General features: G+C 41.6%; 4 protein-coding genes across 10 annotated transcripts in view; 3 read left to right on the top strand and 1 right to left on the bottom strand.

Moving 5' to 3' along the window:
• Positions 1-27947, top strand: part of ipmkb (inositol polyphosphate multikinase b) — a 152899-nt gene that overhangs the window by 88228 nt on the left and 36724 nt on the right. The gene's annotated exons all lie outside the window — the stretch shown is intronic.
• LOC306915320 (uncharacterized protein) lies at positions 7327-13947 on the top strand. 4 transcript variants are annotated; one of them, XM_079492621.1, is made up of 9 exons: positions 7327-7447; positions 7715-7834; positions 7953-8027; positions 8302-8418; positions 8901-9023; positions 9837-9990; positions 12465-12539; positions 12968-13202; positions 13700-13947. In XM_079492621.1, exons 1-9 carry the CDS (start codon positions 7411-7413, stop codon positions 13859-13861), a joined length of 1098 nt encoding a protein of 365 aa, XP_079348747.1. In that variant the 5' UTR covers positions 7327-7410; the 3' UTR covers positions 13862-13947. The 4 variants fall into 4 exon arrangements, with proteins under 4 accessions (XP_079348747.1, XP_079348748.1, XP_079348749.1 ...); XM_079492622.1 differs by having other exon boundaries at positions 7953-8021; XM_079492623.1 differs by lacking the exon at positions 8302-8418.
• LOC306915268 (uncharacterized protein) lies at positions 17737-24629 on the top strand. Of its 4 annotated transcripts, none has more exons than XM_079492563.1 (8): positions 17737-17868; positions 18880-18984; positions 19884-19967; positions 20253-20372; positions 20712-21434; positions 21959-22110; positions 22318-22445; positions 23551-24629. In XM_079492563.1, the coding sequence occupies exons 3-8, from the start codon at positions 19889-19891 to the stop codon at positions 23723-23725; spliced, it is 1377 nt and encodes a 458-aa protein (XP_079348689.1). In that variant the 5' UTR covers positions 17737-17868; positions 18880-18984; positions 19884-19888; the 3' UTR covers positions 23726-24629. The 4 variants fall into 4 exon arrangements, with proteins under 4 accessions (XP_079348689.1, XP_079348690.1, XP_079348691.1 ...); XM_079492564.1 differs by having other exon boundaries at positions 18880-18981; XM_079492565.1 differs by lacking the exon at positions 17737-17868 and adding an exon at positions 18244-18363 and having other exon boundaries at positions 18919-18981.
• Positions 24636-27932, bottom strand: LOC306915267 (UDP-glucuronosyltransferase 2A3-like). The gene is made up of 2 exons (XM_079492561.1): positions 27786-27932; positions 24636-27001 (listed from the first exon to the last, which is right to left on the bottom strand). The coding sequence occupies exon 2, from the start codon at positions 26990-26992 to the stop codon at positions 25385-25387; it is 1608 nt and encodes a 535-aa protein (XP_079348687.1). The 5' UTR covers positions 26993-27001; positions 27786-27932; the 3' UTR covers positions 24636-25384.

Consider the following 27947-nt stretch of genomic DNA (forward strand, 5'->3'; position numbering starts at 1 on the left):
CTGGGATCCTCACCTGTAATATTGAAGTTACTGTCTGTAATAAAATATGTTTTCATCATTTTAATAATCTCTACATCTAGCAGAACAGACTGAGACTGAATGACATTATTGAGAGGTAAGAAGAGAAACTGCGAACAGGAAGGCATTTTGTGGCATGCATTGTGTGGCATTTTGTTCAGATTTGTGATATACTGTAAATGGAGCATAGAGAAGTTTAAAAATGTCCCCAAACATATGTAGTATAAGATTTATCTTATACTCCAAGTATTTCCAGTGGCTATATTTTATTGTTGTGGTTTTAGTCAAAGCAGAAGTGAAGCTCAGATCCCAGGCTGTAAACATATGAGCTCAGTCTGGAATTTGTGCTTGAAAACCTTTTGCTTCAAGGGTCTTGAGATTGACAAGAGTCAAGAGCCTTGTCTTTTTGACTCTCACTTACAATTGTTGAAATCTATAATGAAATAAAAGGTAGCAAGAATTATTTGAAACCCTCGTGTCAATATTAGTCATAAGATTTATGAAGGAACTGCAATCACATGAAGGTTGACCACCGTGATCACCTCCGGAAAACATTGCATCAGAAATCAGGAGACCATGACATGTATAAAAATTGAAAAGTGACGAAGTGATATACCGGTATTAAATGTCATTATTAATTGATGTGTTAATCTATTGAATTAGTCTGTTATATGTATTTGAAATAGTTGTGCTTTTTATACAGTCTTGACTGCAAATACTTTGGTGATATAATAACTGCATCTGAGTTTTTACAAATACAATAAGGAAGTATTATTTTTGCAAATAATGATTGTGATTCTTATAACTGAACTTCATAGTCCTTGCATAAAATATGATTAGAAGTCATCTTATCTAAATACGTATATCAATGTCTAGAAGACATTCTCCAATTAAATTGAACATTTAAGATTTTTTTTGACATACTATTCGTGAAACAAGCTGTAAATTGTAAATACATGCACAACAATGAAATGCTTGCATATGACTCCATAGGGTAAACAGAAGTCAGCGTATCAAACAAATGTAATCATTGGTTTAATTAATTATCATTATTTATTAAAAAATATATATAATAGTGACATTGTTTAATTTTTGATTAATTTCCTCCCAAGTCAATTTACCTGCGCTGCTTGGAGTGAAGTTCATGTCCCAAAGCCGTTGGCTGTGGCTCTGGCTGGTAGTGCTAGCACTGCAGAATGCGTTTTACATCTTAACCTCAGCCAGTAACCTATCACAGTGCTTCTGTGTTTTTCTGACCTTATCATGCCCTGTGTTTGTTGTTTGTGTCACTGGGAGAAAACCACACCATCAGCATGAAAATGTGTTCTCTTTTTTTCTCCTTACCATGGATGGTAGAGTCACTGCGACTGATTTTCCAAGAATTTTGCTCAAGATGGCCCAACATTCTGCTGTTGGATTGATAATTGTGGATAATTTATGTTAAATGTTAAATGCAAGCAATCTGAGTATGTAACATCACTATAAGCACTCAACACACTCATAAATACCTGAGGGCGAGAAGCGACCTCGCTTTAAAGGGCGCCCTAAAGGCCTAAAGGGTGCGTGCACTGGCCATATATGGAGCGTATCTTGAGTGAACAGGGTGTGATGAGGTCAGATCAAGATATGGAATGTCAGAACAGGTCAGCTCCATATATGGAGATCTAAGGGTGACAGCGGGGGCTGTGTATTGAATGTACAGGGTTAGATGAGGGCCCGGGTAGGGGCCTCATCTAGGTAGACGACGGCGCCGCTCGTCGGCAGTCTCCTCCGTGAGAGTGTGGAGTTCGTACTGCTGGGGCAGATCGGCGTGTGCACGCATCCGCCTGGGTGACGTCAGACTGATGGGCGAGTGTGTCGCTTTGGCATGGGATGAACTTTGACCAATAAATCACAATGACATGGGCACCATATATGGGGGCTGATGTCATGTGATGTAACGATGACCTGGGCACCTGGGGTGACCAGGGGGCTGATGTCATGTGATGTCACGATGACCTGGGGGCTTCCTAGTGACGGGGATTGTGGGTTAGGTGTCAAAAACGCAAGGTTTCATAGTTTAACCTTGCGTCAATTTGATTTTAACCTGAGTTTAACCTTGCGTCTTATTGCGACCAGGGGTCGCAATAAGAAACTAATGAACAATGTTTGGGGAGGGGGACCATCTGCAAAGACACATTTTGTAAGGTTGCAATATTTGGAATCATTTCTGTAAAAACAAAATCCAATGAAGCCACCCGGATAGAAGATTGGTGCAACTTTAAATTCATGTTCAATGCAATCTACAGTAGTGGTGTAAACTACATTTACTCAAGTCTTGAGTACAGGTTTGAGGTATTTTTTACTTTACTGGAGTATTTCTAATTTTCAGTACTTCTACTCCACTAAAGTAAATAAATATACTTTTACTCCACTACAATTATTTGACAATTTTAGTTACTTTGTATATTTACGATTTATTTTCAAACGATTCTTATACATTCTATACCTTTGAAAACTTCTGCAATTGGACATTCTGCATAATGAGTACTCTACCTTTGGTACTTTTTGTACATTTTGATGCCAATACTTTTGTACTTTTTCTCAAGTGCATTTAGAATTTCCGGACTGTAACTAATGTTTCTTATTGATACTTTTACTTGAGTAAGAAATGTGAGTACTTTTTCCACTCACTGATGCACAATGCATTTGGCAGTGAGGTCAGTCCAAAGCCCAAAGGTCACACAAGAGTTAGGAAGTCATTCTGTTGGGTGTCGGCTGGCAGCTGGGATTATAACCGATACACAACCTTCCTCTGAGGTTGAGGAAATGGTCGTTTAGTGTATGGGTGGAACCCATTCGTTTACGGTACTACTATAGCTATGATCGGACTGCCTCTCTCTCTCTCTCTCTGTGTGTGTGTGTGTGTGTGTGTGTGTGTGTGTGTGTGTGTGTGTGTGTGTGTGTGTGTGTGTGTGTGTGTGTGTGTGTGTGGTGGGGGGGGTGCAGAGTGAAGCAAGACAGAATAAAACGAGCAGCAAGTGGGAAGTGAAGTGTTGCTCATAACTCATACAGTCTCGTGAAGAGTTGTGATACAGTTTAAAGTTTAGATTTGCTCAAGAGTTGTGACCAAAGATATCACTCTAGCTTGGCAAGCAGAAGGATTGGCATCAAAGTGATTTGAATTGGTGCAATGGGGTTATGGAGGCACTATAGGTCAATTAAAGTCTCAGTAGAGCGGTCGGTCGTCCCTGCCCGGATAGACAGATAGACAGAAGGAAGAGCGAGAATCAAGGAGGAAGGAGGAGGTTGGGGTGGAGGAGGACGATGAATTTGAAAGCAGTGAATGGCAGAAATAGCTGATGCACAAGGGCAGTAATCACGACCCATTTGTCTGTTGTGATGCAGAACAAACAAGACGGCCGAGAGATCACAGGTGTATTTATACTGTGATGAATGCAGAAAGGAGTGGCTGTGGTGAGTGGAGGCAGGTGTAGTGGATACGGGTGATTGTGAATGGGGAGTGGCTAATGAATGAGTGAGGGAAAGTGTGGTAGATAGGGAAGCAATTGAGAACGGGGAGTGGCCGTGATAAGCAGAAGGTGGTCTCTACTCCTGAACCTACGTTAAACACAAACATTAAGTCAATGACGAAGTCCATTTAAACCAGGAAAGCACCTTTTTGCATTGACTATTCAAAAATGGTAGATATACCATCTTGTGGGATGAAGTGACGTGCTGTGTGAGCTTGTACATCTGCTATCTTTTGAAGTGTGAGAACTGAGAACTACTGATTTAGAAAGCATTTGTATAGTCGGCCTCAGGTGCATTAACTAAAAACTGTTGGACTGCTTCATTGCACCCAGGGTCCCCAGGCAAAATGTGGTGGAACTTGGAAGACACTCACGTGTTTAATTATGTTTAGAGAAATTAAAAAATAATAACAATGACTCCTGTTTAAGTACAGTATGACTTGAAAGCAGACATGTCTTGGAGACAGGACGTTGACACAAACCTGTTTCTGGTCTGACACAAATTTTGACCTGAAGATCAATTGATTTTATCCACTGAGCAAGCAGGCAGGCTCTAATAATAGTTAATGGTTCAGCTGTTGTGCAGCAGACCCTGGTTCAAATTTAGAGTAGAAGAGGAAAGTTACATAGTTGAGCATTCAGTGATTTGGATGATTTGGAAAAAAACCCGGTCTGCCCCGGTAAAGCCCTTTCCACACCTAAGCGCAAAACGGTCGACAGCCACGCACTTCTTAAGCTCTGCGCAGCTTAAATTCCGAGTTTTTAGACAGCTGGTGGATGGAAAAGAAGACTTTTTGCGCGGACTTTTTGCGCGGAGGAGAGCGTTTCCGGGAATCTGGCCGTCGCGCAAAAAGTCTGCGGAGGTGGAGCTTCTTTTCCATCCACCAGCTGTCTAAAAACTCAGAATTTAAGCTGCGTGCAGCTGAGAACGTGCGCGACTCTTTCCATAGTGTGGCAGCACCTTACCAAGATGTCAACATGCACGCACTACAGTGGGGGAAGTACAACAGACCAACAGCACGTGCACCAAGGCCCGCCCCACTCGATCATGATTAGAGGAAGGCCCCTCTCATCCTGATTGGATGAAGGCTTTGCCACCCAAAGCCCAAACTGAAACTAGGGTTTTTTTAACCCAGGGGCTCACTGGGAACAGGGAGGAACTCCTTATGTGGTCAGCACACTTTATAGTAGGGAGGATTATCCCGAAAATAAGAAAAAATAAGTGATATTTGAATTAAGTGAAATCACTGAATATACCTTTAAGCGGCAACATTCTAGTTTTGTGAATATACTGTGAATTATTTTGTGTGAATGAATAAATGCACCAAGTCTCTGTGTGTACGTACGTCTGTAATCCACGTACTGCAAAAGCAGTCCTAACTGCCTCTCCATGCAGAAGGACCATGTCTTTCCCAGAAACATTCCTAAACAATGTCTTTCAACATTTAGAAGTCCGTCTGAATGCCAGGGTAGTGCTTCCTGTCTACACAAACCTGGGTGTAGACAGTAGAGTATAGCCATCACAAAAGATCTGACATCCTGGCATGTTACAGGCTGCAGAGAGCAGGAAGCTTGCTCACTTTGTAACTCTGGTGTCTCCACTCTGCACGTGTGTGTATTTGTGTGCGCAAATATGGACTTTTTGAACATGCGATTATTGCAAAGTTTTTTGGAGGATTTATCCACTTGAACCCCAGAGGCGTGTGTGGTGCGTGCGTGCGTGCGTGCATGCGTGCGTGCGTGTGTGTGTCAGTCAGCTGATCATTCTGTGTCCCACTCAATTCTAAAAAATGCAGCGACTGATGAGCAGATGAGCATATTCTCATCTTCACGGTGAAAGGAGCACGTCTCCAAGTGCTGACAACCAAACTCTGGTATCCCGTGTTTAGAGCTTGTGTGGGTCTGCTACATTTGGTGCTTTTGTGTGACGCTGTAGTATGGTCACGTATTCACATAGGATATTAATTAAAAAAAACAACAAACATAAAGTTTAGGATATTAATAAAACAAAAAACAAACATAAAGTTAAAATATGTAGAGTGTATATACATTTGGTTTAAAAGAGCTGCGTGTGCTCACTGGGAGTGTGTTGTTTATGTGTGTCTGCTATCTCTGGGTGACTGATGGTGTGCATTCCGCTTCCTGGTTCCAGCGGCGGCCTTGTCTCAATTGGGGGCAGCCGTCTTCACAATCGTTGAGTGGGGGGGTGGGGTGTGGGTGGGGGTGGAGGGAAATCCCACGAGGCCTCTCTTTGCCCGCTATCTGACAGAGGGCAGGAAACTGCTCCTATACGCCCCCATTACCACCAACATCAACACTGCCCAAGCACAAGCATGCACACACGCATGCACACACACAAACACAGTCACACACACACACACACACACACACACACACACACACACACACACACACACACACACACACACACACACACACACACACACACACACACACACACACACACACACACACACACACACTCATAAATACGGGCAGAGATATGATATCAGCGTATTGTAATGCAATCATTCTGCACACTGTTGTTTATCTCAGTGAGCTCATAGATGTGTGTATTCCTTTCACTGATGAACAAAGTTGTAATGTCATAATATTGAGCTATTGCATAATGCAATACTGTACATACAAGGAAAGATTAGAGATATGTGTCAAACTTAATGAAACAAAATTAAATGAATGTCATTCTATACTTCATGCTCTCTCAATCTCTCTGTCATCCGTTCTTTTTGTAGTCAATCTATCCCCGACTCTCTTTCTCTCTGACTATTGTCTCCACCAAGCCGAAGGCATGGGGAGAGAGTATGTTTTGCACTGACTCCGTCCGTCCGTCCGTCCGTCCATCCGTCCGTCCGTCCGTCCGCGTGTCCGTCCGTCTGTGAACAGCTAATCTCCGGCACCGTTAACCCGGTCGATGCCAAATTTTGCACACCCACTCCCTGGATGCCAATGATGAACCTCTGCCCCAAAATGTCCAGAACGGCCTGTTATAGCGCCACCAGGAGGCCGACTTTTGAAAAACAATTTGTTTGATATTACTCCTCCAGATTCTGCCCAAAAATCCCGCAAATCGTTACACACTATCTCTATAGTCATGCATGTGTTCAAGATGGATCTGTCCGATATTTTATATTCCAACCTAACTTTGAAACATTGGCTTTCAAAGTTTGCAGGATTGGCCCGTTTTGAACAAAAAGCCTCAAATCATGAACGCAGCGTGCAATTTACGTGAAATCTTTCACAGACTTTCCTACTAGGCTGAGGAATATATCCCACCCTTTTCACATTGGCCTGTTATAGCGCCACCAACAGGTGGATTTTTGCAAAACACATTTTTGGAACAAAATGCCTCAAATTCATCCAATTGCCATCAATGGTGTAAGAACAAATGGCACCCTTTTCACATTATAGCGCCACCAGGAGGCCACAACCTGACCTGGCCTGGTGGAGACCTGGGGCACTTGTTCTAGTTCATATCTGTTATGCCGACTTCGTTAGGCCCTTTATTTACATGTCTTCATCAAGGACACCAGCATCGTCAGAAAACACATACACACACGCGCACACACACACACACACACACACATGCACGCATGCACACACACATGCACGTACGCACGCACGCACGCACGCACGCACGCACGCACGCACACACACACGCACACACACACACACACACACACACACACACACACACACACACACACACACAGTCACACACATCTGTGAGCCGTGCCAACAAAAACAGGGCTGGACTTATTCCTTAACCCACTTGGCACTGAGGGGCTGGTGAAGACAGTCATCCAGGCTGACACATGGTAACCTCAGAGGTTAGTGACTGTTCCCCTCACCACTGGACACCATGCTATTGTACCTGCTGTTCCCGGCTTTCATCTTAGGTATGTATACCCACGCTCCATCAATACCACACTCGCTTCTCTTCTTTATTTATACGTGTTTGAGGTGCAGGCTTCCTGTGGAAGTTTAGGAAAGGGTTTTTGGACATGATTTCCAACAGAGCCTATTGTGCTGATTGGTTTGTGGGGGATGCTGACAGTGCTTATAGGCCACTATCAGGACACCGGTGCCATTCTACTGGTAGAAGGAACAGTCTGGGCTACTCTGGAATACCGCTCTCATCGTTTGGTGAATGTAACTTTTTGCAGGAGTTGTGGGATTGCCAGCAGACAACACGACCGATGGAGTACATGAAGAGATTATCCAACTTGACAGGACACTGGAGCTTCTTGGCAACCGAACGTTCAATATATCCCTAAAGGATGGAAGTAAGATGAGCTTCTTTCTACTCTGCTTAAAATAGTTTTTTTAATCAAAACCACATTATTACACCACAATGTTACTTTCCTTTTCTTGAAAATATGTTTCATAATATTTCTGATAAAGATCAGCTGACTGAACTGGAGGGACAGCTGGAACTGCAGACCAATCAGACATTAAACATCACCACAGAAGGTGATGGTGAGATGATATTTTAAATGTAAACCTTTCAGTTTATTTATATAGATTTTTAACATTAATCAGACAAAAACATTAACATATTGTTTTCTCAAGGTATAAATGCATGTTCCGAAATGTCAAGAAAGAATGAAAAAAATATCTGAATGGGACGGAAAACAAAACCAACACTAACATCTGAAACAGACAATTCACAAAAAACTATCATCATCATCATCTTCATCATCATCATCATCATATGATGATAATAACAAGTCACTCTCTGGATAAATTGCAGGTGCCATAAAATCAAACGATGAGACATCCAGTTCTTACAAAGATCAGCTGGTTGAACTGGAAGAGAAACGGGTACTGCCAGCCAATCAGACATTGAACAGCACCACAGAGGATGAGGGTGAGATGATATTTTAAAACTTGAAGTATCAAATAAATAAAACAAAGTTGTAGTTATGAGCTAAGTGGCAGCAGTGGCAGAGACAGTATGCATTGTGTACATTTTAACACATAATTTATATACATTTCTTTGTATTTCCTACGTTCTTAAGATGGTAGGAAATGCATGGTATGCATGCATTGTGTGTCTTTTTAGAGAATCTGTGATCAAGTCATGCTCTTTTCTTTCTTTTTTGGGGGGTGTTAATTGTGCTGTTTACTTGTTTCTTGGGGGGGGGGGGGGGGGGGGGGGTTGTTGTTGCTTTTCTGTTTTTTTTGTGATGTAGGCCTATTGTTTGGTAAAAGAATATGGGCGACACGATGTGCAATGACTTTTGTCAATTGCCATATGCTATTTACTGTATTTGTCCCCAATAAAAAAAACTTTTATGAAGAAGAAGAAGAAAAGTCATGCTCTAATATCTGGATGAATTATGTTTGCAGGTTCCATAAAATCAAGCGGTGATCCATCCACAAGCACAAACTACGAAGATCAACTGATTGAACTGGAGGAGAAGCTGGGACTGCCGACCAATCACTCAATGAATATCACCACAGAAGATGATGGTGAGATCATATTTTAAAATCTATTCTTCATGGTGAAAAAAAACAATGAATGAAAACTATATGCATTACGTGGCTGTGTCATCCATATGTGAAACTTAAGTTCTAGGGTAGTTTGTTCATGATCTCACTCTCTGACAACTCAACTGCAACCTACTAAAGAAAGTTCACAATAAAATACTCAGTGTTATTTGAAGGTAAATATCAGACCTGTCTGAACTGAACTGAGCGGTGCAGGCTGTGTGTGTGTGTGTGTGTGTGTGTGTGTGTGGGGTTAGGTTGCTCAACAGTGACTCTTTAGGACACCCAGCGGTACTGCAGCTGTCGGTACTCAAGCGGACATATAATTTACAATTTAATCCAGAGCGATTTACAGTAAGCATACATAGGGACATACATACATAGGGACATACATACATAGGGACACACATTGCTGTTCATTGGCACCGCTTAAAAAAAGGTTGTACTCAGACAGCGTTGAGCCCATATTGGGATATACCCACCTCCAAGGAAAGTGTCAAAGTCACAGAACAGCCCTTGTTCTTATAGAGAGTATGCGCATGCTTAAAGTGAATGGCACATCGAGTGGCAAATCGAGTGGCAAAGCAACAGGCAAAGTGAGTTTAACATCGTTTAATGTTGTTTAATGCAGCAGATATGACTTTTCTGTGTGGATGTATGGGCTGTCAAGGCCAGAAAGTAGTTTTTTGCCACTCAGTAGGCGTTCCTGCATAACTTCCTGGTTTGATGATGATGTCACACGCATACCCTCTATTACACGGCAAACGTCAAACATGACATTATGTTTGGTTCCAGAGAGATTTCAGGACCAGGAGCAGTATCATCATCCCACACACTGTAATCAGCAGATGCTGGTGGAGTACAGCCACCTGATCTGTGGAGACAACTTCCACCAGTCCATGCTGTCTTACAGCAAACAACACTGGTGTGATTTCAAATACATCATTGGGTGAGTTATTACTGTTTGTGTGCGTGCGTGCGTGCGTGCGTGTATGCGCGTGTGTGTGCGTGCGTGTGCGTGTGCGTGTGTGTGTGTCCGTGTGCGTGTGTGTGTGTTTCTGGTATGGAAACTTCAAGTTTATTGTCACATCACAAGATTACAGGTTGTCCCTGTCGGGTACGAAACCTTTGATGTCCATATTTCATCTTTTTATGTTTTGTTTTGTAAATAAATGTCCTATTTTATACTTTGTTGTAAGTGGCACGCGAACAGTGAAAATAGCAGATGTACAAGCACACAATGCATGTGCGTTTTGTGGAAATAGCATGCAGAGGCAGTGTGGAGAAAAGATATATATAATTTAGTAATTTGAAAGTAAAGAGAGAGGCCTAAACTTCAGCCATATTTCATAGCTTTAAACATTTTCAAAAATAGCAAAAATCTATGAGCTCACAGTGTCATGGAAGCTTTATTGTTAAATCCTTTAGGGTTAATGAGTAAAACTATTTGTTCTCCTCCTCAGACATTGCAGATAACAAGCTACAAAACATGCAGCTTGTTATCTGCAATTTCCCCCCATTTTCAAACAATTGATGAACTGTAATGAAACTATAATGACATGCCCAATATAGGGAGGGCAGGTTGAAAGTCCTTAAATGAATGTTACGGAGAACAAATTATATTGATTCATTCATGTCATCAAGCACATTGTAATGATTTTGAGTGTGTTTTGATTTTTATTTGGTGATTATATCGATCATTCACTGCTGTTTCAGCCTTCCTTCTATAAGTGAGTTGTGAGCTGCTTCCTGTTTGAAAAGAATAGGACTTAATGAAGCAGACATTTTGTCAAAGGGTGGGCCTGAGGAAGGGGCCATCGCCCATCGGTAACACTTAGCCTACGCCTGTCCGTTGGCAGAGGCACACCGCCGTAATAGTTTACTTGGTGATGGATACTTCCGACACACTTTAAGGAACATAAACAATGCAGTGAGACAAAACCAAAAGCTTTTGTAATGGTTTTGCAATATGCTCTCTCTCTCTCTCTCTCTCTCTCTCTCTCTCTCTCTCTCTCTCATGTGATGTGATGTGTGAGCTAAACACACACACGCACACGCACGCACACGCGCACGCGCGCACGCACGCACGCACGCACGCACGCACGCACGCACGCACGCGCACACAAGCACAACACATTTCAGCTATTTCCTGCAATGCATTCAGCATTAAAAATACACTGGCATGTGTCATTGTATCATGCGTTTTTTCTGTTGCTCTTTCAATGTCAATGTGAAGGACACGGATGGACACAGAACAAAGAGTTCAATGATAGATTGTAACATTTAAAGCTGCACTATGCAAGATCTTACAGTAAAGCAAAGGGGTTTTATGGATCTTAATCATATACATGATTAATGATTAATGTTGTATACTAATTACTAAAATAAAATATGATACAGTGTTACACCATTTATGGGTTTGTAATGAAAGTAATGAGAGTAAAGTAATGGCAAAAAAGTAATATCATTACATTTTCTAGTAACGAGTAATATAAGGAATTACTTTTACGTTTCGAGTTATAATATTTTCCCAGGAGCCTTCGTGGAAAAAGTGATTTGCGCGTTCATTCCGTGATAGTATAATGTTGTTGGTCGGTACCCAGCTATATGGGTAGACATCGTAGGCTGCCGATCCGGTCTGGGTCTAGAACTGATATGGAAACGATGCATGCATGTATATGTGTTCGTGCAAATAATCTGATGCGGAATGGCGGACCTTAAACTTGATCAAACGGGTTCGAAGTTTGCTTGAGAGATGAAAACACTGCTATATAGTGTAGGCTGCAGAAATGACAGGAAAAACTGCTAGTGTTGAAAGAATGCAATAATTGTGTGGGATGTAATGTAAAAGTCAAATACTGACTTGAGTAGTGTAACAAGTTACGTTTGGTCGTAGGTAATAAGTAAAGTAATAATATTATTTTCAAAACGTGTAATATAGGCCTGGGCCGGCTTAGCGGTCCAGGCACCTTGGCTGGTAATACAGCATGACAGCGTGTCGTGGGCTCGAGTCCCGATCCCGACGAACTTTGCTGTGTGTCTTCCCCCGCATCATTCCTGTCAAGCTACTGTATATCTATCAATAAAGGCAAAAAGCCCAAAAAATATAACTTTAAAAAAAAAAGTGTAATATAGCCTTTGGAGGCTCTTGCTAGGGATGGGGATCCCGATGAGAAGTGCATTACAGTAGTCCGACCTGGAGGAGACGAGCATGTGGACACGTTTTTCGGAATCTGCTAGCGTGAGTATTGAAATGTTTCTGAGGTGGAAGAAGGATGTCATGTTTTGCACAGATGTCTGATGTGGGCCTCAAAGTTCAGGCGAAGGTCCATTTTTATGCCCAGGTTTATGACAACCGGTGAGAGGGGAAGGTCAGTTTAGCTGCATAAAGTTGTTTCTCATCCACACTTTTATGTCCTTCAGGAAGGTGATGAGAAAGGATAAGGGCGGTGGTGACGAAGGGAATGCTGACGACGACGGAGTGGCAGAGAGACTTGGGTTGGTTGGATGTCTATTCAATAGAGGGGTTCTCAACTTGGGGGTCGCGACCTCTTGGGGGGTCGCCAATTTATTTTGGGCGGTCGCCAGATTATTAAAAAAACAAAAAAACAGCAATCTTAGCTTTTTTTTTTCAACTGAATGGCTGGAAAATGCAAATTATTCGTTTACAACTTTCCTTAATGATTATATCTGGTTTCAGTATTTATTTATGGTGTATTTTCTCTATAATTAAGGTTATTGTAGCGGTCAATTTGTATTGGGGCTGGGGAGGGGAGCATGGCGGGGGTCGCGAGACATGGCAAAAGCATGGGTGTCCCTATAGCCCAAAACGTTGAGAACCCCTTTACTATCCACTGCCTTTGAAAACACATATACTGTAATCATCATTCACACCCCCCCCCTACATCTGTGTTCACCCTCCACAGGCCGTATAACAAGATGACATACTGCATGGAGCACCTCTCTGACACGTTGGGCTGCTATTACCCGAACCCCAGCGTTCAAGACTTCTTCCTCTACATACACTCCCAGTACTTCCACAACTGCTCAGAGGAGGAGCTGCTGCTATCCGACGCCCCTCACAGTGTGGTGGTCGTGCTCACTCTGCTCCCAGTCAGTCTAATTCCCATCCTGGTGTTCCTGGTGATCTGGAAAAGCAAGGTCCGGGACTAAATTGTACCGAATATCAGGGTTTTCAAATTAGGAAATTCTACAAAACTCAGTGCACTGCAGCCCAAAACTGTACTACATTGTTATATGATATAGATATGATATGAAATCCATAATTAGGCGTACTAGTTCAATGTAGGCCTAAATTTGCCAGTAGTGGTCCTCTCAATAGAATATTTTTGTATTAACATACTCTACCAGAGATTGGTTAAAATGAACTTTTATTTTTTCACCATTGTTAACACAAACAAAGCGAAACAATTTTCACAACCTTCACTTGGTACCTAATCGCTTGACACAATTTGGTACTACTTCACACTACCTTATCTGCATTAGACTCTTTCTTTACACTCTGATGTCAATTACACATCACCTTGTTGTCCAAACACTACACACAATGTTCAGTTGTTGCACACACTTCTCACGTAAAATCTCAAAGCATCAACCTACAACACACAAGTATTCAAATGAAATCTCTAAACATTCAGGTCATGGAGGCCGAGGCTTGTGGCGACGTGAGTGTTGAGGCCTGTCAGGGTTTCATGCGCCACTCGAGGCGTTTCTTCCAACGCTGCTTGGAGAGGGAGAACATTGCCTGTGATGTGGATGAGGCCCTCTGGCCAGACAGAAACCGGAGGTGTGATTCCTAAATCATTTTTGTGAAGGTTGGTGGGGGGTGGGGTGTTACAGTAATGTAAAATAAATACATAAATTAAATATAAACTTTTCGGCTGCATATCTGTGTGCTATTTTATGGTTGACTATGAAAAAAGTAGGCCTTCATTTTACAAAAGGAGAAATGGTTTGATTTTCCAGCGTCATTGTCATGATTGTGTTTTATTTTACTGTAAATGCTTGGTAGCGCTGCTTAGTTGTGTGTACTTAATGAATGGTTTCTGTGTGTCATTATAAAATATGTGTGTACCAAATTAAAACACAAGTTCCATTTATTTTGTGCAACAGTTAAGAGATTTGATGGCAAAGGAGCCATCTTGCTAAAGGAGTGTCAGGGTTTAGCATTTTGTGTGAGGTTTTCAGTTTTGTTTGTGCGGTTTTGAGAAAGCTGTAATTGCTTTGAGAAACGTGTGTTGTTGCAACCACAGTGGTGAAAAACTGTAAGTTATGGGTTGCAGCTTTAAATATATGCTACATTACAGATGATAATAGGCACAATTTATGTAGATGATCTATCCACAGACATGTACTGTAAGTAGAATACAATGTAGGCCTACAGTTTGGATAATAAACTTACTGTAAGCTAATTCCAAACCCTCATCAATGCCACAGAAACGTTATACTGATGTCAGATGATGCATTCTAGAACACGTAGCCTAGTTAAGCTTACATGTATACAGCGTTATGCTGTTTTGGTTTGCTGAAAACAACTGATTTTCATCATTTGTATTATTTATTAGGGAGGAAATATTAGTCAAACAATAATACTATTTAGCTTTTTTGCTTTCATACTTTTTTTGTGGCCCATGGACCTTCTCTGCTTTTTCCATTTACAATTTCTCATCGTAAACTACACAAAAAAGACGTGAAACACACATACCATAACTATGACTGTGGCTCAGGAGGTAGAGCAGGTCGTCCAATGATCCATGGGTCGGCGGTTCGAATCCCGGCTCCTCCTGTCTACATGTCGAAGTGTCCTTGGGCAAGACACTGAACCCCAAATTGCTCCCGATGTGCTGGTTGGTACCTTGCATGGCCTCCGCCGCAATCGGTGTATGAATGGGTGAATGTAATGCACAATCTATGTAAAGCGCCTTGGATAAAGGAGCTATATAAATGCACCATTTACATGCTGAATACATTTAAGCTGCATTAATTTGTTTACTTTGTAATTTGTATAGACTTGGAATATTCCTGCGGTGTATGTATTGAATCTAACCTACTAGTGTGTGTGTGTGTGTGTGTGTGTGTGTGTGTGTGTGTGTGTGTGTGTGTGTGTGTGTGTGTGTGTGTGTGTGTGTGTGTGTGTGTGTGTGTGTGTGTGTGTGTGTGTGTGTGTGCGTGCGTGCCCGCCCGCATGAGAAAAAGATGAAAGACAAAGGAAGGGAGGGATTGTCAGTAACAAAGCCTGCTGTGCAATGAATTATGGCTGAGATAACGTCATTAGCGCAGAATCCAACTGGTTCTGCTATCTACAGCATATTGTCCTCTGTATGCGCTGCGTGGCTTTTATATGCACACGGGCCATTGGAGTATGTAGACCTGCTGCAGGTCAACCCAAGGGATAAACCCCTTCCAATACTCATTGATTTTGCTGAGACAGCTGTGACACCATGGTTTTCAACATTGAAAAACTGACCAGTCTTCTGTGAGTCTCTGAAATGCCACCAAAGTTGTGCTGAGTTTGTTCGCTGTACAATGTAATATCAGTCAGATTCAAAGATTTTATTTGCCACACCACACGCATTGCGTATACATATTGTCATGCTGACAATATGACAATATGTCAACACAAGTACACCTCTCACAGGGGGAAAAGTAGGCAAACAATGTTTCTTCTTCAAAACCTCAAAAGGAATTATACAAATAAACAGTATCTCAAGCAATAACTAATAACACACTGAATAATCCAGCAACATGACAACAAACAAACTGTAGTCACTCCTTACCAGAACACTAATAACCCAAGCATCTTCAGCTGGGTTACCCAGGTGGAATGAGTCTCTCAATCAACGTCCGAACAGTGAGGGGAGGGGGTGAGTAGAACAAGGTGATGAAAGGGCAAGGGCAGAGTCACATCAGGTCAATGACAGTCACAGAACAGGGCATAACTGACAGGGAAGGGAGGACACACAGGGCAGGGACAGGGGCCATGATCGTGACACATTTGCAGTGATGGCCACATGCAGACCGACCGTATGTGTGCCACTGCTGACCGTAAAATCACTCATGGGAATAGTATGAAGTAAGAACACAAAGAAAGGCTATAAGCAGGCATCAAGAGAAGTTATCTCTGTCAATATGGGTTGTATTGTAAATAATTGTAAATTAAATTATTTCAATTGAATATTACAATGATTAACCATGAATTTGAGATTTTGAGTGCAGATCAACTGTGATAAAGTTATTTTATGCAGTAAAATTGTTCAGTACTACAGTCAGCACTATGGCAAATTCTATACAGTAAAACTGTATTCGGCACTATCTAATGTACAGATAAAAGTATCTGTTCTCTTCATGAAATATAACAAGTTAATTATTCGATTAGAGTGTAAAAACAACGTATTAAGAGTCACCTCAACACCTCAACGGGTCATTTATTTGATCATTGGTTTTTTATGGCAAAAGCCACATCATAAGAGCACAGAACTGTCCCTTTACTTGTAGTACTAAGTTGAACTAATTGCGTTTGCCGTATGATAGCTCTCCCACATAATAAGAAGCCAAGTGCAGATGAAGGGACCTTACATTTCAGACAACAGGGAGCTTTCTCTGAAAGAATATAGAGGCCTTTTTATTAATTACATTCAACAGCGAGATTAAGATAGCGGGACACGCCGGTATACTATACAGCTACAACAATGCTGGCCTGCATATTATATAGGCCTACTTTCACTGTTATACATAAACTTGGTGTTGGCTTCTGCACGGTTGTTTAAGATAGTGGGACTAGTAAATACAACAATGGTGACTTGACTTGAGCCATGTTTCCTTTCACACAGTTTACAAGGATGTTTGTTTAGAGAGGAGCAGATGCCCCTGTGGTGACTGTCACTGGAGAAAAACAGCATTCTGTCCTATCTGGCCCCCCCACCAGACTTCTGTCACTAGACTAGATAATATCCTGCTCACAGTCGTGTCTCAGTGCTGTTTTCTTGGCTACGCAATATCCAGATGGGCTTCTTTTGAGGATACCAGAGTGGATGGTAACTATTTGATGGGTTGTAAAGATTTTTTTTTAATTGGTTTGAGGTTTTCAAAGTGGGGTCCACGGACCCCCAGTGTCCCAGGGCAGGGGGTCTCCAGCAAATAGATAATATAGATAATATAGCATCACAGTCAGTTTAACCACTTTTGGTAGGCAAAAACGTTGTCTTAACAAAAAGTCAAACTTCTCACAAGGGGAAAAGTAGGCAAACAATGGTTCTTCCTCAAAACCTCAAAGGGAATTATACAAATAAATAGTATCTTGAGCAATAACATTGTCTAATACAGGTTAATAAAGAGGTGAAACCCTTGAAAATAACGCCATTTTCACAAGATTTATCTGTGGAACTGAGTCAAACAAACGTATGCCTCAACTGCTACAATTCCATGTGCTTGTCATGGTGGGGGTCCCCAGTTCAAATAGGATTATGTTGGGGGGTTGTGGCATGCACAGTTTGAGAACCCTCTAACATCTTTAGCCATGCACACTGCATGGTGCAAATGGCAAGAAGAAATGAACATGATGCCCCCTGCTGGTTCTATCTAGTCATTATTAGACAACATGAGTTATTGCTTGGGGACAGATCTGGCTTGGAACCCAGTCATGAGTTGAGACACAAATAATGGCATGAAGGTGAACCTTAAAATAGAAAGGAGAGTTGCACAGCTCGTATAGTCACGATGCCAAAAATACTTTTTATTGGGTTACCAACATTTCGACAAACAAATTGCCTTCTTCAGGGTATGAAGGTGAACCTTAACAGACAATTCAGTCATTTCAATATATGCATAAAACATTACTCCATCCATAGTCATTGTGATTTCGGTCGACCACCCATGTAGTCTCCATCTAACTAAGGGTGGTGGTGAGTGATGTTTTAGCTGAGTTGCATGCGTGGAGAACATGATGACACCAGGCAGTACACACAACACATTCTGAAGTTAAAGAAATACAGTGGACAGTGGACGCATGCCGTGACCAGAAGATAAGAAACAATAACAAGAACAGAATGGATAGGAATAGAACATGCATCTCGATCGAATCATTGTGCACAGATCACAGACGTCAGTCTCACTGATAAAGTAGTATGGTCATCGTATATCACCAATATGCTAGTATAACGTAGATGAGATGAGTGATTCACTATACTCAAGCAGATACATCATGACAGTCAATGGAACAGAATTTTAATTATTTGTGTTAATATTGTCAGGTTTGGTTGAACATAAGCAATGTGTTGCATACAAGTACAACTAAAAAGTACAGGTAAGATACACACAACCCTATTTAAAAACCTCTAAATAGTAAGTTGCCTCTGTGCAGTGCATTACACTGAATAACAGCAGTATAGAAACATTTAAATAATTTGCTCAAAATGTAAAGCTACAAACTGTAGGCCTATCCAATTATATACAGTACATGGACACTATAGAGGCTGGTATAGCAATATAGCTCGATAGACTGATGCTGTTTAAAACAAATATATATATCTCTCGGATGTTGTGGTGAAGCTCAGCATGTGTGGAACAGTTTGTTTCTTTATGTGTCACAATCTACAACATGGTAATACTGAATGCTGATATCTTTCAAGACATTCAATGGTATTGGTAAGCAAGAGATAAGGTGACATCAAACAGAGTGGCCCTTGCAGTGACCCTCCACTGTCCTATTGGATGTAAAGCAACGGGGGGGAGGCAGAGCATTATAAAAGGGAACCAGTCAAACAGAGGCCACTTGCATTTCTTCAGACAGACTCCATTTAGCTCTACGGTTCTGCCACAGTACTGTAGCATCCCTCTTCTGGTTGCAACAGAATAACAGCATTAATATCAAGGTTGTGCGTATACCTCAGACAACAAGCCTAAATCCTCAGATTAACTGCGTGTGGTAAGTCCTTACTTTACAGGATTTATTTTTTGTTTGTTTGTGTCTTTGTTTATCAGCATGCACCACACTCTGTAAAATACTGAGTGCAATAAGAGACTGAGGGCTCCATCTTGTGCCACCCTTATCCCTTATCCCTAAACTAATTTGCCATTTTTTAAATAGTTCAACTACATCGAGACATTGTGAGCTTCTAGATAGGCTATTTGAACTATTTTAAAAGGTTTTTTAAAATAGTAAAAAATGGCAAATTAGTTTAGGGATAAGGGATAAGGGGTGGCGCAAGATATAGCCCTGAGAATGTACCAAATGGACCCGTAAGGTCCCATTTCAACACTCTCAGAGTTACAAATGGATAGATTAACACACTGAGTAATAGTCATTCTTAACTATTTTGAGTAGTAACAAGCCAATGAATTATAGAAGTGTGTGTGTCGATGGTACAGTAGAGCTGCAGTATGTATGGTTGGTGGTGACACTGATGCTACATAACAGGAAAACCACAGATCCTAAGCTACTTCATCAGTAACACTCTCACACAAGCTGTCTGGTTTCTGTCTTACACTTCTGGGAATACACCATGAACAATAGGTGTGTGGTTTAGACTTTAAACAAGTGAGGTGTGTGTGTGTGTGTGTGTGTGAGTGTGTGTGTGTGTGTGTGTGTGTGTGTGTGTGTGTGTGTGTGTGTGTGTGTGTGTGTGTGTGTGTGTGTTTAAGCTCAGATATACAAAACCACATCGGTGGCCCTAAAGAGTCAGACACAATTGTCCTTGTCGAAAGAAAAGAAAAGCTACTGTATTCTGTTGAACAACAAACAACAATTTAGCATTGTCGGGGGGTGGTGGTGGATTTAAAGCTGGCTCTCTCAACTGTCTCAGACATATACTACTGTATTTGCAGGTAGAATGGTGCGGCAGCATTGGAGTCCATGGAGAGATAACCCAATAACCATGGTACCACTCAAGCAGAAGGAGCCGCAAATCTGTGAGTGATATGGTGATATTACCATTATTGATTAATTGCATTAATCCGAACTGGGGGTTTATGTGTCTGTGACAATGGACCACAATGGAAACAAGCCTTTGGCTTTTTTGTGTCTGATCCACATGGTGTTTTTAAATTAATTTACTGCTACATTAAATAATGTCAATGAAATATCCCATCGTTCAATTAGTCAATCTGGATGATAGATAGGTACTAAATAAATACATAAATAAACTTAAATAAGACAATGAATAAGGTTTAAAAAGTGTTTGTTTTTGCTTTCAGCTCCAGCCTGTCCCAGCAACAAGAACCTGACTATTCGTCCTCATCTCTATGCGGTTATTGGCCTCTCAGCAGCACTCTGCCTTGTGTTGCTTGTGACCTCCACAGCTCTTGCTATCTTGTGTAAGTAATGGCTTTTGCTGTATTCATAGATTTTAGTCCAAACATTAAATGTGACGATTGAGATTACAACTGATAAATGGACATGAAAACATATTTAATCTAAGGGTCCTTTTAGAGCTGGCCCAATTGCTTGAAAATAGAATTATTAAAAGTCTATATAGCCTACATAGCCTATATCACAGATATGAATCCACATTTAATGTAGTTTTCTCTGGGAACAGATTGTTTGTGTGTTTGATAGCCTATTTCCCCCTGCTACTGTCCACCTGTTTAATCTGTATAGAATAGTATGTCTTTTGATTAATTGTCTTAAATCTTCACATTGTCTTAAATCTCCAGATGCCCGTGAATCAGATAGCAAGCCAGAAAGGAAGGGTCTGGTCTTTGACTACCAGAACATCAGCGACCATTACCTGACTGTGGCTAATGATGAATTAAAGAGAGAGAACTTTAACTTGAGGGAGCACAACGCCTGGCTGGACAAGCAGTCCCATCTTCTCAAACAAAGCTTTGCCAAACTCAATCTGACAGGTCTGTTTTTGACCTTGGAAAATGTCCAGCTACGGGACCAAATAGTTAACCTGACTTCAACAAACTCACAGCTGGATCAGCACCACGACCGGCTGGTGCAGAACAGCATAGAGCTGGAGGTAGATCTCTCTCAAACTGTTGCGCAGCTCACCCAGCTAGAGGAGGAGAGACAGAACCTCTCTGAGACAAACGCTCTTCTGAGACATGATTGGGTCCATGCCACTGAGGAAGCCAGCAACCTGCATGAGGTCAACAACCATCTCCGCGAAGCAGTCCGGGATCTGAATGAAAAGATCGAGGCAGATGCCGCCCTGGAGATCGATTGCGAAGAAACGTCCAGGAACAACACACGTCTTCAGTGGACAGTTGCGGAGCTCCAGGAAGGGTACTGGAGCCTGACCGATGTGCTGGAGCAAGAGAGGCAGGCTGCTTCAGAAAGGGAGAACCGCACCAGAGAGCAGATGTTGGTGGACACACAGGCCATGAACTCTTTCAACCTCTACTGTCCTGTGGTTGATGAGAAGACGAATGGTATATATCCTTTTCTATGTTAATTGATCAAACAAAGGGGTCACCCAAAAACCAAGCTGATCATGCTAATGACTTCTGGTCCAGATTGATGGCAGCAGTTTTGTCCGCAAGTCACTGGCCCATTAATATGTAGAATATGGATCTTTGGGTTCTTCTCAGGCACTTTTGCCATCATACAAAACAAACTAATGATATACAGAACCCAGAATTGTTTTAAAACTAGAATCTGCTTTATTTTAATGTAGTATTATCAAAATCTAGCCTACTTCATTTTAATGATTTTATTGTAGTTTAATTGAAATCTAAGCAGAATGCAGTATGTAACCACTAGTCTGTCATCTTCCATGTCATTCTGTCTGCACATTCTGATAACATCACAGATCAAAGCTCTCTGACTTGGAGAGAAAACTGACCCTGTTCATGAATGCAGTCCAAGAGACCACTATCTGGAAGTCTAGAACATACTTTTTGATTTTCTGATGATTATCAACTACAAAAAAACCTTTATTTTCAATTCTTCACAGAGCGGCTTTGCAAGAAATGTCACAGCACCTGGACACTGTTCCAGGCCAAATGCTACTACTTCTCCTCTCGTCTGCTCACTTGGGAAGCCAGCAGAGCCTGGTGTCAGGCACAAGGGGGCGACCTGCTCATAGTTAACAGTGAAGAGGAGCAGGTATGGGACAGAATAAACATAAACCCTAGTGTCACCTGTTAATAAGTACACCAACTTATAATTAATCAATATTTAGATACAATTGTAATTGATCAATGTTTCTTTAATTCTGCAGCTGTACTTATGTAGTGAAATGACGTGTGCCACTTGAAACAGTTGAATTCTGCTGAAATTCATATTTTGTCTCCCCTACATTTTCCGTTTCAGACATTTATGTTTGCCACTAGTCAGGCCACAGGTGGGGCCAGCTCCAGGGTGTGGATAGGGATGACAGACTCACAGAATGAGGGGAAATGGCACTGGGTGGATGGCAGCCAAGTGTCTTCAGATCTACAGTAAGTCAAGTGCATTATTGACTTTGTTGAACTACTAGGCCATGTGATGGCTAAACCCCACCATCATCATATGACAAAGTATAAATGAACAGATTGCACTTCTCTATTTCATTTTCAACTACGGTATGAACACATTTGGCACAGTAAGTGTTGCCTCTCAGCTAACCTTGGCAGAATACTTTGCTGACTACTTTTCATTACCTCTGAGAGTTGTCCAGATTCAATACCTAAATAAATAATTCATGAAAGTTTAAAAACAAAAAAAGTTTTTCAGCAAAAGTTAGAATTGCAGTGGAAATAAGGAAATGGTCACATATTTTTCTTGATCTTATTTCTCATTGGACTCCAAATTAGAATATTAACCAAGGTTTTTTTTACGAGGCTGAGTCACCAGGGTCAAAATGATTTCTAGTCAATCTATGTAGGTATTAGTCATTTCCTACAAATCAAAAGCAGATGCACATGCAATATTTTTTGGTATTGTAACTTTAATCTCCTTTGTAACATATTTCTATTTAACAGTTTAGTTGCATTACACTCATTGATTTAAGTTTTAAACATTAAAGCATCTCTAGTAGTGTTTACTGTTACACTATCATCAGGTTTAGTGGTCATGTTATTCTACCTCCCACAGACACAAACAATTGCCCGTACCCCCACTGGCAGGGCTATCACAATTATAACACCCTCCAACTCGCTTACGCACGCATGCATGCACGCACGCACGCACCCCTGAATTAACTCCTGAATTAAATACATGCATTTCCCTTGCATTCCCCTGTCTGATACAGCATGTTTGATATGTTCGATAGTATTTCACAATTTAACAATTTAATTAAAAATGTAATCCTAGCATATATTGTGGACAAATGTGTCAAAATGTTTAAAACAAAAAAATATTTAAATTCCAAAATAGCAAAAGTAGCAGATCAGCTGTTTTAGCTATTTGTCGTACAAAGAAGTATACAGGGGTTAACTGGTTAAGTAAATGTACCCTCTTCTGTTTTTTATTTGTATAACATATTTTGCAAATCAAACCCAAAATGTCTTGAGTCAAAACGGTCTCTTACAATTTGTGATGGAATGCCTCTCACTGTCTCCCTAGGTACTGGCTACATAGACCTGGTCAGGGAACAGAGCCTGATAACTGGACAGGGGAGAATCCTGCAGGGGAGGACTGTGGACATATAAACACACAAGAAAGTGCACTCAACTCTTGGATGGATGGATCCTGTGACACTGCCTATAGATGGATCTGTGAAAAGAGTGTTTTTTATTAGCTATTCTATCATCCCTGTAAATATTTAAAGGTAGAGTAAGTGATATTTGCTTTGGCTAAAACAAAACGCTTTTTTGTAAAAAGAAAAGAAGATTAAAGCTCTATATTCTGATATACTCATTGCTATAGTGTATGTCTATTAACAGGGGTCTCTCCCCGTCTCCCCATGCAGCTCTTTAATAAACTGAACATACATGTTCAGGTGGGTTGCCAATTACAGCCAATCTGGAGAGAGTGCCCATGCATTTATGAGGTTCAATTATAGTGTTCCAGATCCGATTTGGTCTGCTCACTTCTTTGTGTCATCACTTCCATCCTGATTGGATCAAATTACTAAAAGGCTGGAGAGACAGGGAGACAGACCCCTGTTACTGAACACTATACGTACTTTACTGAACCTTCAACCAATGTGTAATTTCCCGTCATTAAACAGAGCTATGTAATGGAATGTAAGAAATGATGCTGTGTTGAATGAGACCATACTGTACTGTATATATCAAAATAAAAATAAAACAAATATCCATCCTCAGTATTAGATTAAGAGTTTTGCAATATATCCTCCCCTAAGCCTATAAGGCAACAGAGGGAAGATGATGATAAATATTAATGTGAATGTAAACGTATCATGTGCATCAACTTTGAATACAAGTACTTACAATATACTTAATTTAAAACTTCACAGCTGTAAAAATGTTTTAAAATGCAACACAATAATAATATGCAAGCACTATCATGCCTGAACACCTGGTATCACAAACGCATACAGTCGCAGTCAGGCAGCAACCTCATATGTCCAAAAGTGTTGGGCATACAGTTGGGTGCCACCGATATTGTCCCTTATCATTTGACCCATTTAGGCCTGACCTCAACATTTTAAAAAATCCTTCTAAATCCTCCAGTTTTCAGAAATAAATATTTTCACGATTTTTCAAAAATAGCAGATCTACAAGCTCGTAGCGCGCCATGAGCTTGTAGATCTGCTATTTTTCAATAGCTAAATTATAACATAATGTTTAAAACACCAAAAGGGGTTCCCGCCCAAAATGGGTTAACTGTCCTTTTGCGCAGATCACGCAAACCTCAGCAAAAAGAAAAGGACAATATCGATGGCCTCCATATGTCCAAAACTGTTGGGCATATGATTCAATGTACATTATTATTTAGTCACAAGCTCGTATACCTTTCCTTGGTTCAATTTATAAAAACCCACTGATAAAATTAACCACTTTAAAACCTCTTGAGCCCCATTGCACCCGCGGGCGGGGGCAGCGGCTGTCCACCTCTGAACAGCGCTCAGCGGGTCAATGGAAACCCAATCGGTCTCCGGTTCCAACTCCGATTGTTGCGGATTTTCCCCCTGGACCCCCCTGGGGTTTAAGAGGTTAACTTGGTTTCACTAAAAGAAAATAAATAATAGCTGATCTACAAGCTCACAGTGCGACGTGCTGTGAGCTTGAAGATCAGCAATTTTTGTAGTCAAGTAATTTTTGTGTGACACTGTAGTATGACGCAGTAGGGCATTCATGTTTGAAATAACATGCCAACAACTACAATATATCTTTGTGTGATATGTTATTTGAGTCCTCCTCTTTCTTCTGAGTGTTTTAACATAGCAGTCAGTCAGTTTCAATCATTCAAAGCCATCTGTAGAGCCAATTGGCTAATCCTGCTTGGACTTTCTTTTCATGCACAGTCTGAGACACAGAAAGCGTATTGATCCCACTGCAATAGCACTCCAGGCCAAGAGGACAGCAACTAGGAAGCATATAACATCCAGAGAATGATATGAGTACCATGGCATCTTATAGGACTCAGTGCGCAGGTGGGCAGCTCCTTTGTGCCTCATGACAAATTCTATCCAGTAGACAGCCGTGTCCAGTGGATGACTTTGCTTGTCATGGTGGAGAATAGACAGACGCTCCATGTTCTTCCTATAGGATGGCTTGTGAAGAACATCTTGTACCGCTTCCAGAAAGTTATGTCTGTTCAGTGTAGTTACATCCAGCACCTTGGCAGCTCCTCGGACCTCCAACCTGAAAAGGTTCTCAAACTGGTCGAAAAGAAGAGGTACACCTATAACTGGCACTCCATGGTAGATTGACTCATAGACGCCATTAGTACCACCATGGGCCACAAAGGCTTTGACCTTGGGGTGACCCAAGAGGTCATTCTGGGGCAGCCATTTTACAAGCAGGGTGTTGTTACCCAAATTGTCCGGCCGCTCACCTGGGTGCCTCCAAATGATCTTCTGCGGGAGCTGCGCAAAGGCAGCAGCGACTTCTGATGTAATCTCCAGAGGAAGACCTTTAACCAAACTTCCAAGCGACATCAGGATGACTCCATGCTCACCTGAGCTTTGCACAAACTCCTCCAGGTCTGTAGGTAAAGGCTCTGAGGGTTTACACTGAAAACCAGCTACGTACACAACATTTGGCATGGTAGGCCTGGGGAACTCAAACACAAAGTCCAGCCTCATTAGCCAAATATCTGTCCCCTGCAAGAGGTGGTAGAAGTTCACGCCTGGCTCAAAGTACTTCTCTACCAGCCGATCGTAATGAGGACTCACAATGAAAGTATCAATGCTCATGTTAAGTAAATAGTACAACATGTTCTTGATCCTTTGGCTAAAGGTCATCTTGTCTGAGACTGCATATCCAGACATGGGGGTGTAAGACAAGGGCGAAGGACACACGACAAAGTGTCCGTCTCCACTGGTGATCCATCTCACATTGAAAACTGTGGGCAGCTTCAGTGCGTGGGCCACCATAACCCCTATAGGCAACCCTGGGTCCAAAAGAACGACATCATACTGAGCGTCGCGGAGGTCCTGCATGAGGACCTTGTTCTCCAAAATGTGTTCCACAACCTGGCTGGCCTCCCCGTGCATTTTAGACAGCGATGTTAGCATTTCCCACCAGAAGGACAGAAAGGCGATTCCAGACACACCCCCTTTCCGGATGGCTATCATTTTGGCCAGGAAGGTTACAAAGAAGTCCTGCTCCTCTATGGTCATTTTCTCCTGCAGGGGGATGGTGATGGTGCTATAGTGCTCTGCTCCTCCCTTGACAAACCAGCTAGTAGACGTGCGGACCACAGTGATTTGGTGACCCTTGGCGTAGAGGCCCTTCAGCATCAGGTTCATATTGACCCAGTGGCTGCCCTCCAATGAGAACACCAGGACCTTTCCACCTTCAGCGCCAGGACTACACAGGAGGGCTACACTCACCACCAGGAGTACAGACGTAGCTCCTGGAAGGAGGATACTCATGTTTCACCTCTGAGGAAAGATGAAACACATTACATCACATCACATTTCCCCCGATATGATTTTTCACTGGTATATTGTTCACAATAACCATTTCACATACATATTTGTATACACACAAGTCACACATACATACATACATACATACATACATACATACATACATACATACATACATACATGCTTACTTGCTTACATACATACATACATACATACATACATACATACATACACAGTACGCACGCATGCACGCACGCACGCACGCACGCACGCACACATGCACACACACACACTGAAAGCATGAAAACATGTGAAAGTAGTCTACAGTATGCTACTGTTGTGTTAGTCTCTCAAGACAAGGCTGTTAACTCACGTCAATAAGGGCGCTGTTTTTCCTTTAATCTTTGCCGATGGGTTCTCAGATTTCTGTTGTGTTTATGCTATGTTAAAAGTCCAGTGTTCCATAACAGGAAAACAACTTTCAGAGCAGAGGAATGCTGCGACAAAGGCTTATCTCCAATAACAACATAGGCAGTATCTCACATTACAGGTACATTGCCAGCCACTTTGAGCACCAAAAATGCATCTAGCACACACTGCACACAAAAGTAAAATGTACATTTATGCTTTTGGAATGGTAAATTAAAGAATGACAGATTATCCTGCAGTTTTCTTGCAGTGAGAAAAACAGACTCATATGCTGTCAATGTCCATGACTCCATGTGTTAACAACAGTATTATCCTAGCCTTTGGAGTTGTTTTAGCTAGATACAAAAGGAGAAGTAATATAACCTACCGTAAACCTCTGAGACAGGAGCAATGTACTTTTAAAGGATTACTGACGGCCACCTGCTAGTTGAGAATAGGATCCAAGCTCCAGACCATTGTGTTGTGTTGCATAATATGGGAAAGGTCTAGTCTGGGGGAGAGGATATTCTGAATGGGTTGCAGATGTGTG

The sequence above is a fragment of the Electrona antarctica genome, assembly GCF_951216825.1.
Source record: "Electrona antarctica genome assembly, chromosome: 22".
Taxonomy (NCBI): Eukaryota; Metazoa; Chordata; class Actinopteri; order Myctophiformes; family Myctophidae; genus Electrona; species Electrona antarctica.

Coding starts and splice junctions, on each gene's coding strand:
- LOC306915320 (XM_079492621.1), top strand. CDS start 7,411: ATGCTATTGTACCTGCTGTTCCCGGCTTTCATCTTAG. Junction 8,419..8,900: donor CAGCACCACAGAGGATGAGG/GTGAGATGATAT, acceptor TTATGTTTGCAG/GTTCCATAAAATCAAGCGGT. Junction 9,991..12,464: donor GATTTCAAATACATCATTGG/GTGAGTTATTAC, acceptor TATGTCCTTCAG/GAAGGTGATGAGAAAGGATA.
- LOC306915267 (XM_079492561.1), bottom strand. CDS start 26,992: ATGAGTATCCTCCTTCCAGGAGCTACGTCTGTACTCCTGGTGGTGAGT.
- LOC306915268 (XM_079492563.1), top strand. CDS start 19,889: ATGGTGCGGCAGCATTGGAGTCCATGGAGAGATAACCCAATAACCATG. Junction 19,968..20,252: donor GCAGAAGGAGCCGCAAATCT/GTGAGTGATATG, acceptor TTTTGCTTTCAG/CTCCAGCCTGTCCCAGCAAC. Junction 22,111..22,317: donor TTAACAGTGAAGAGGAGCAG/GTATGGGACAGA, acceptor TTTCCGTTTCAG/ACATTTATGTTTGCCACTAG.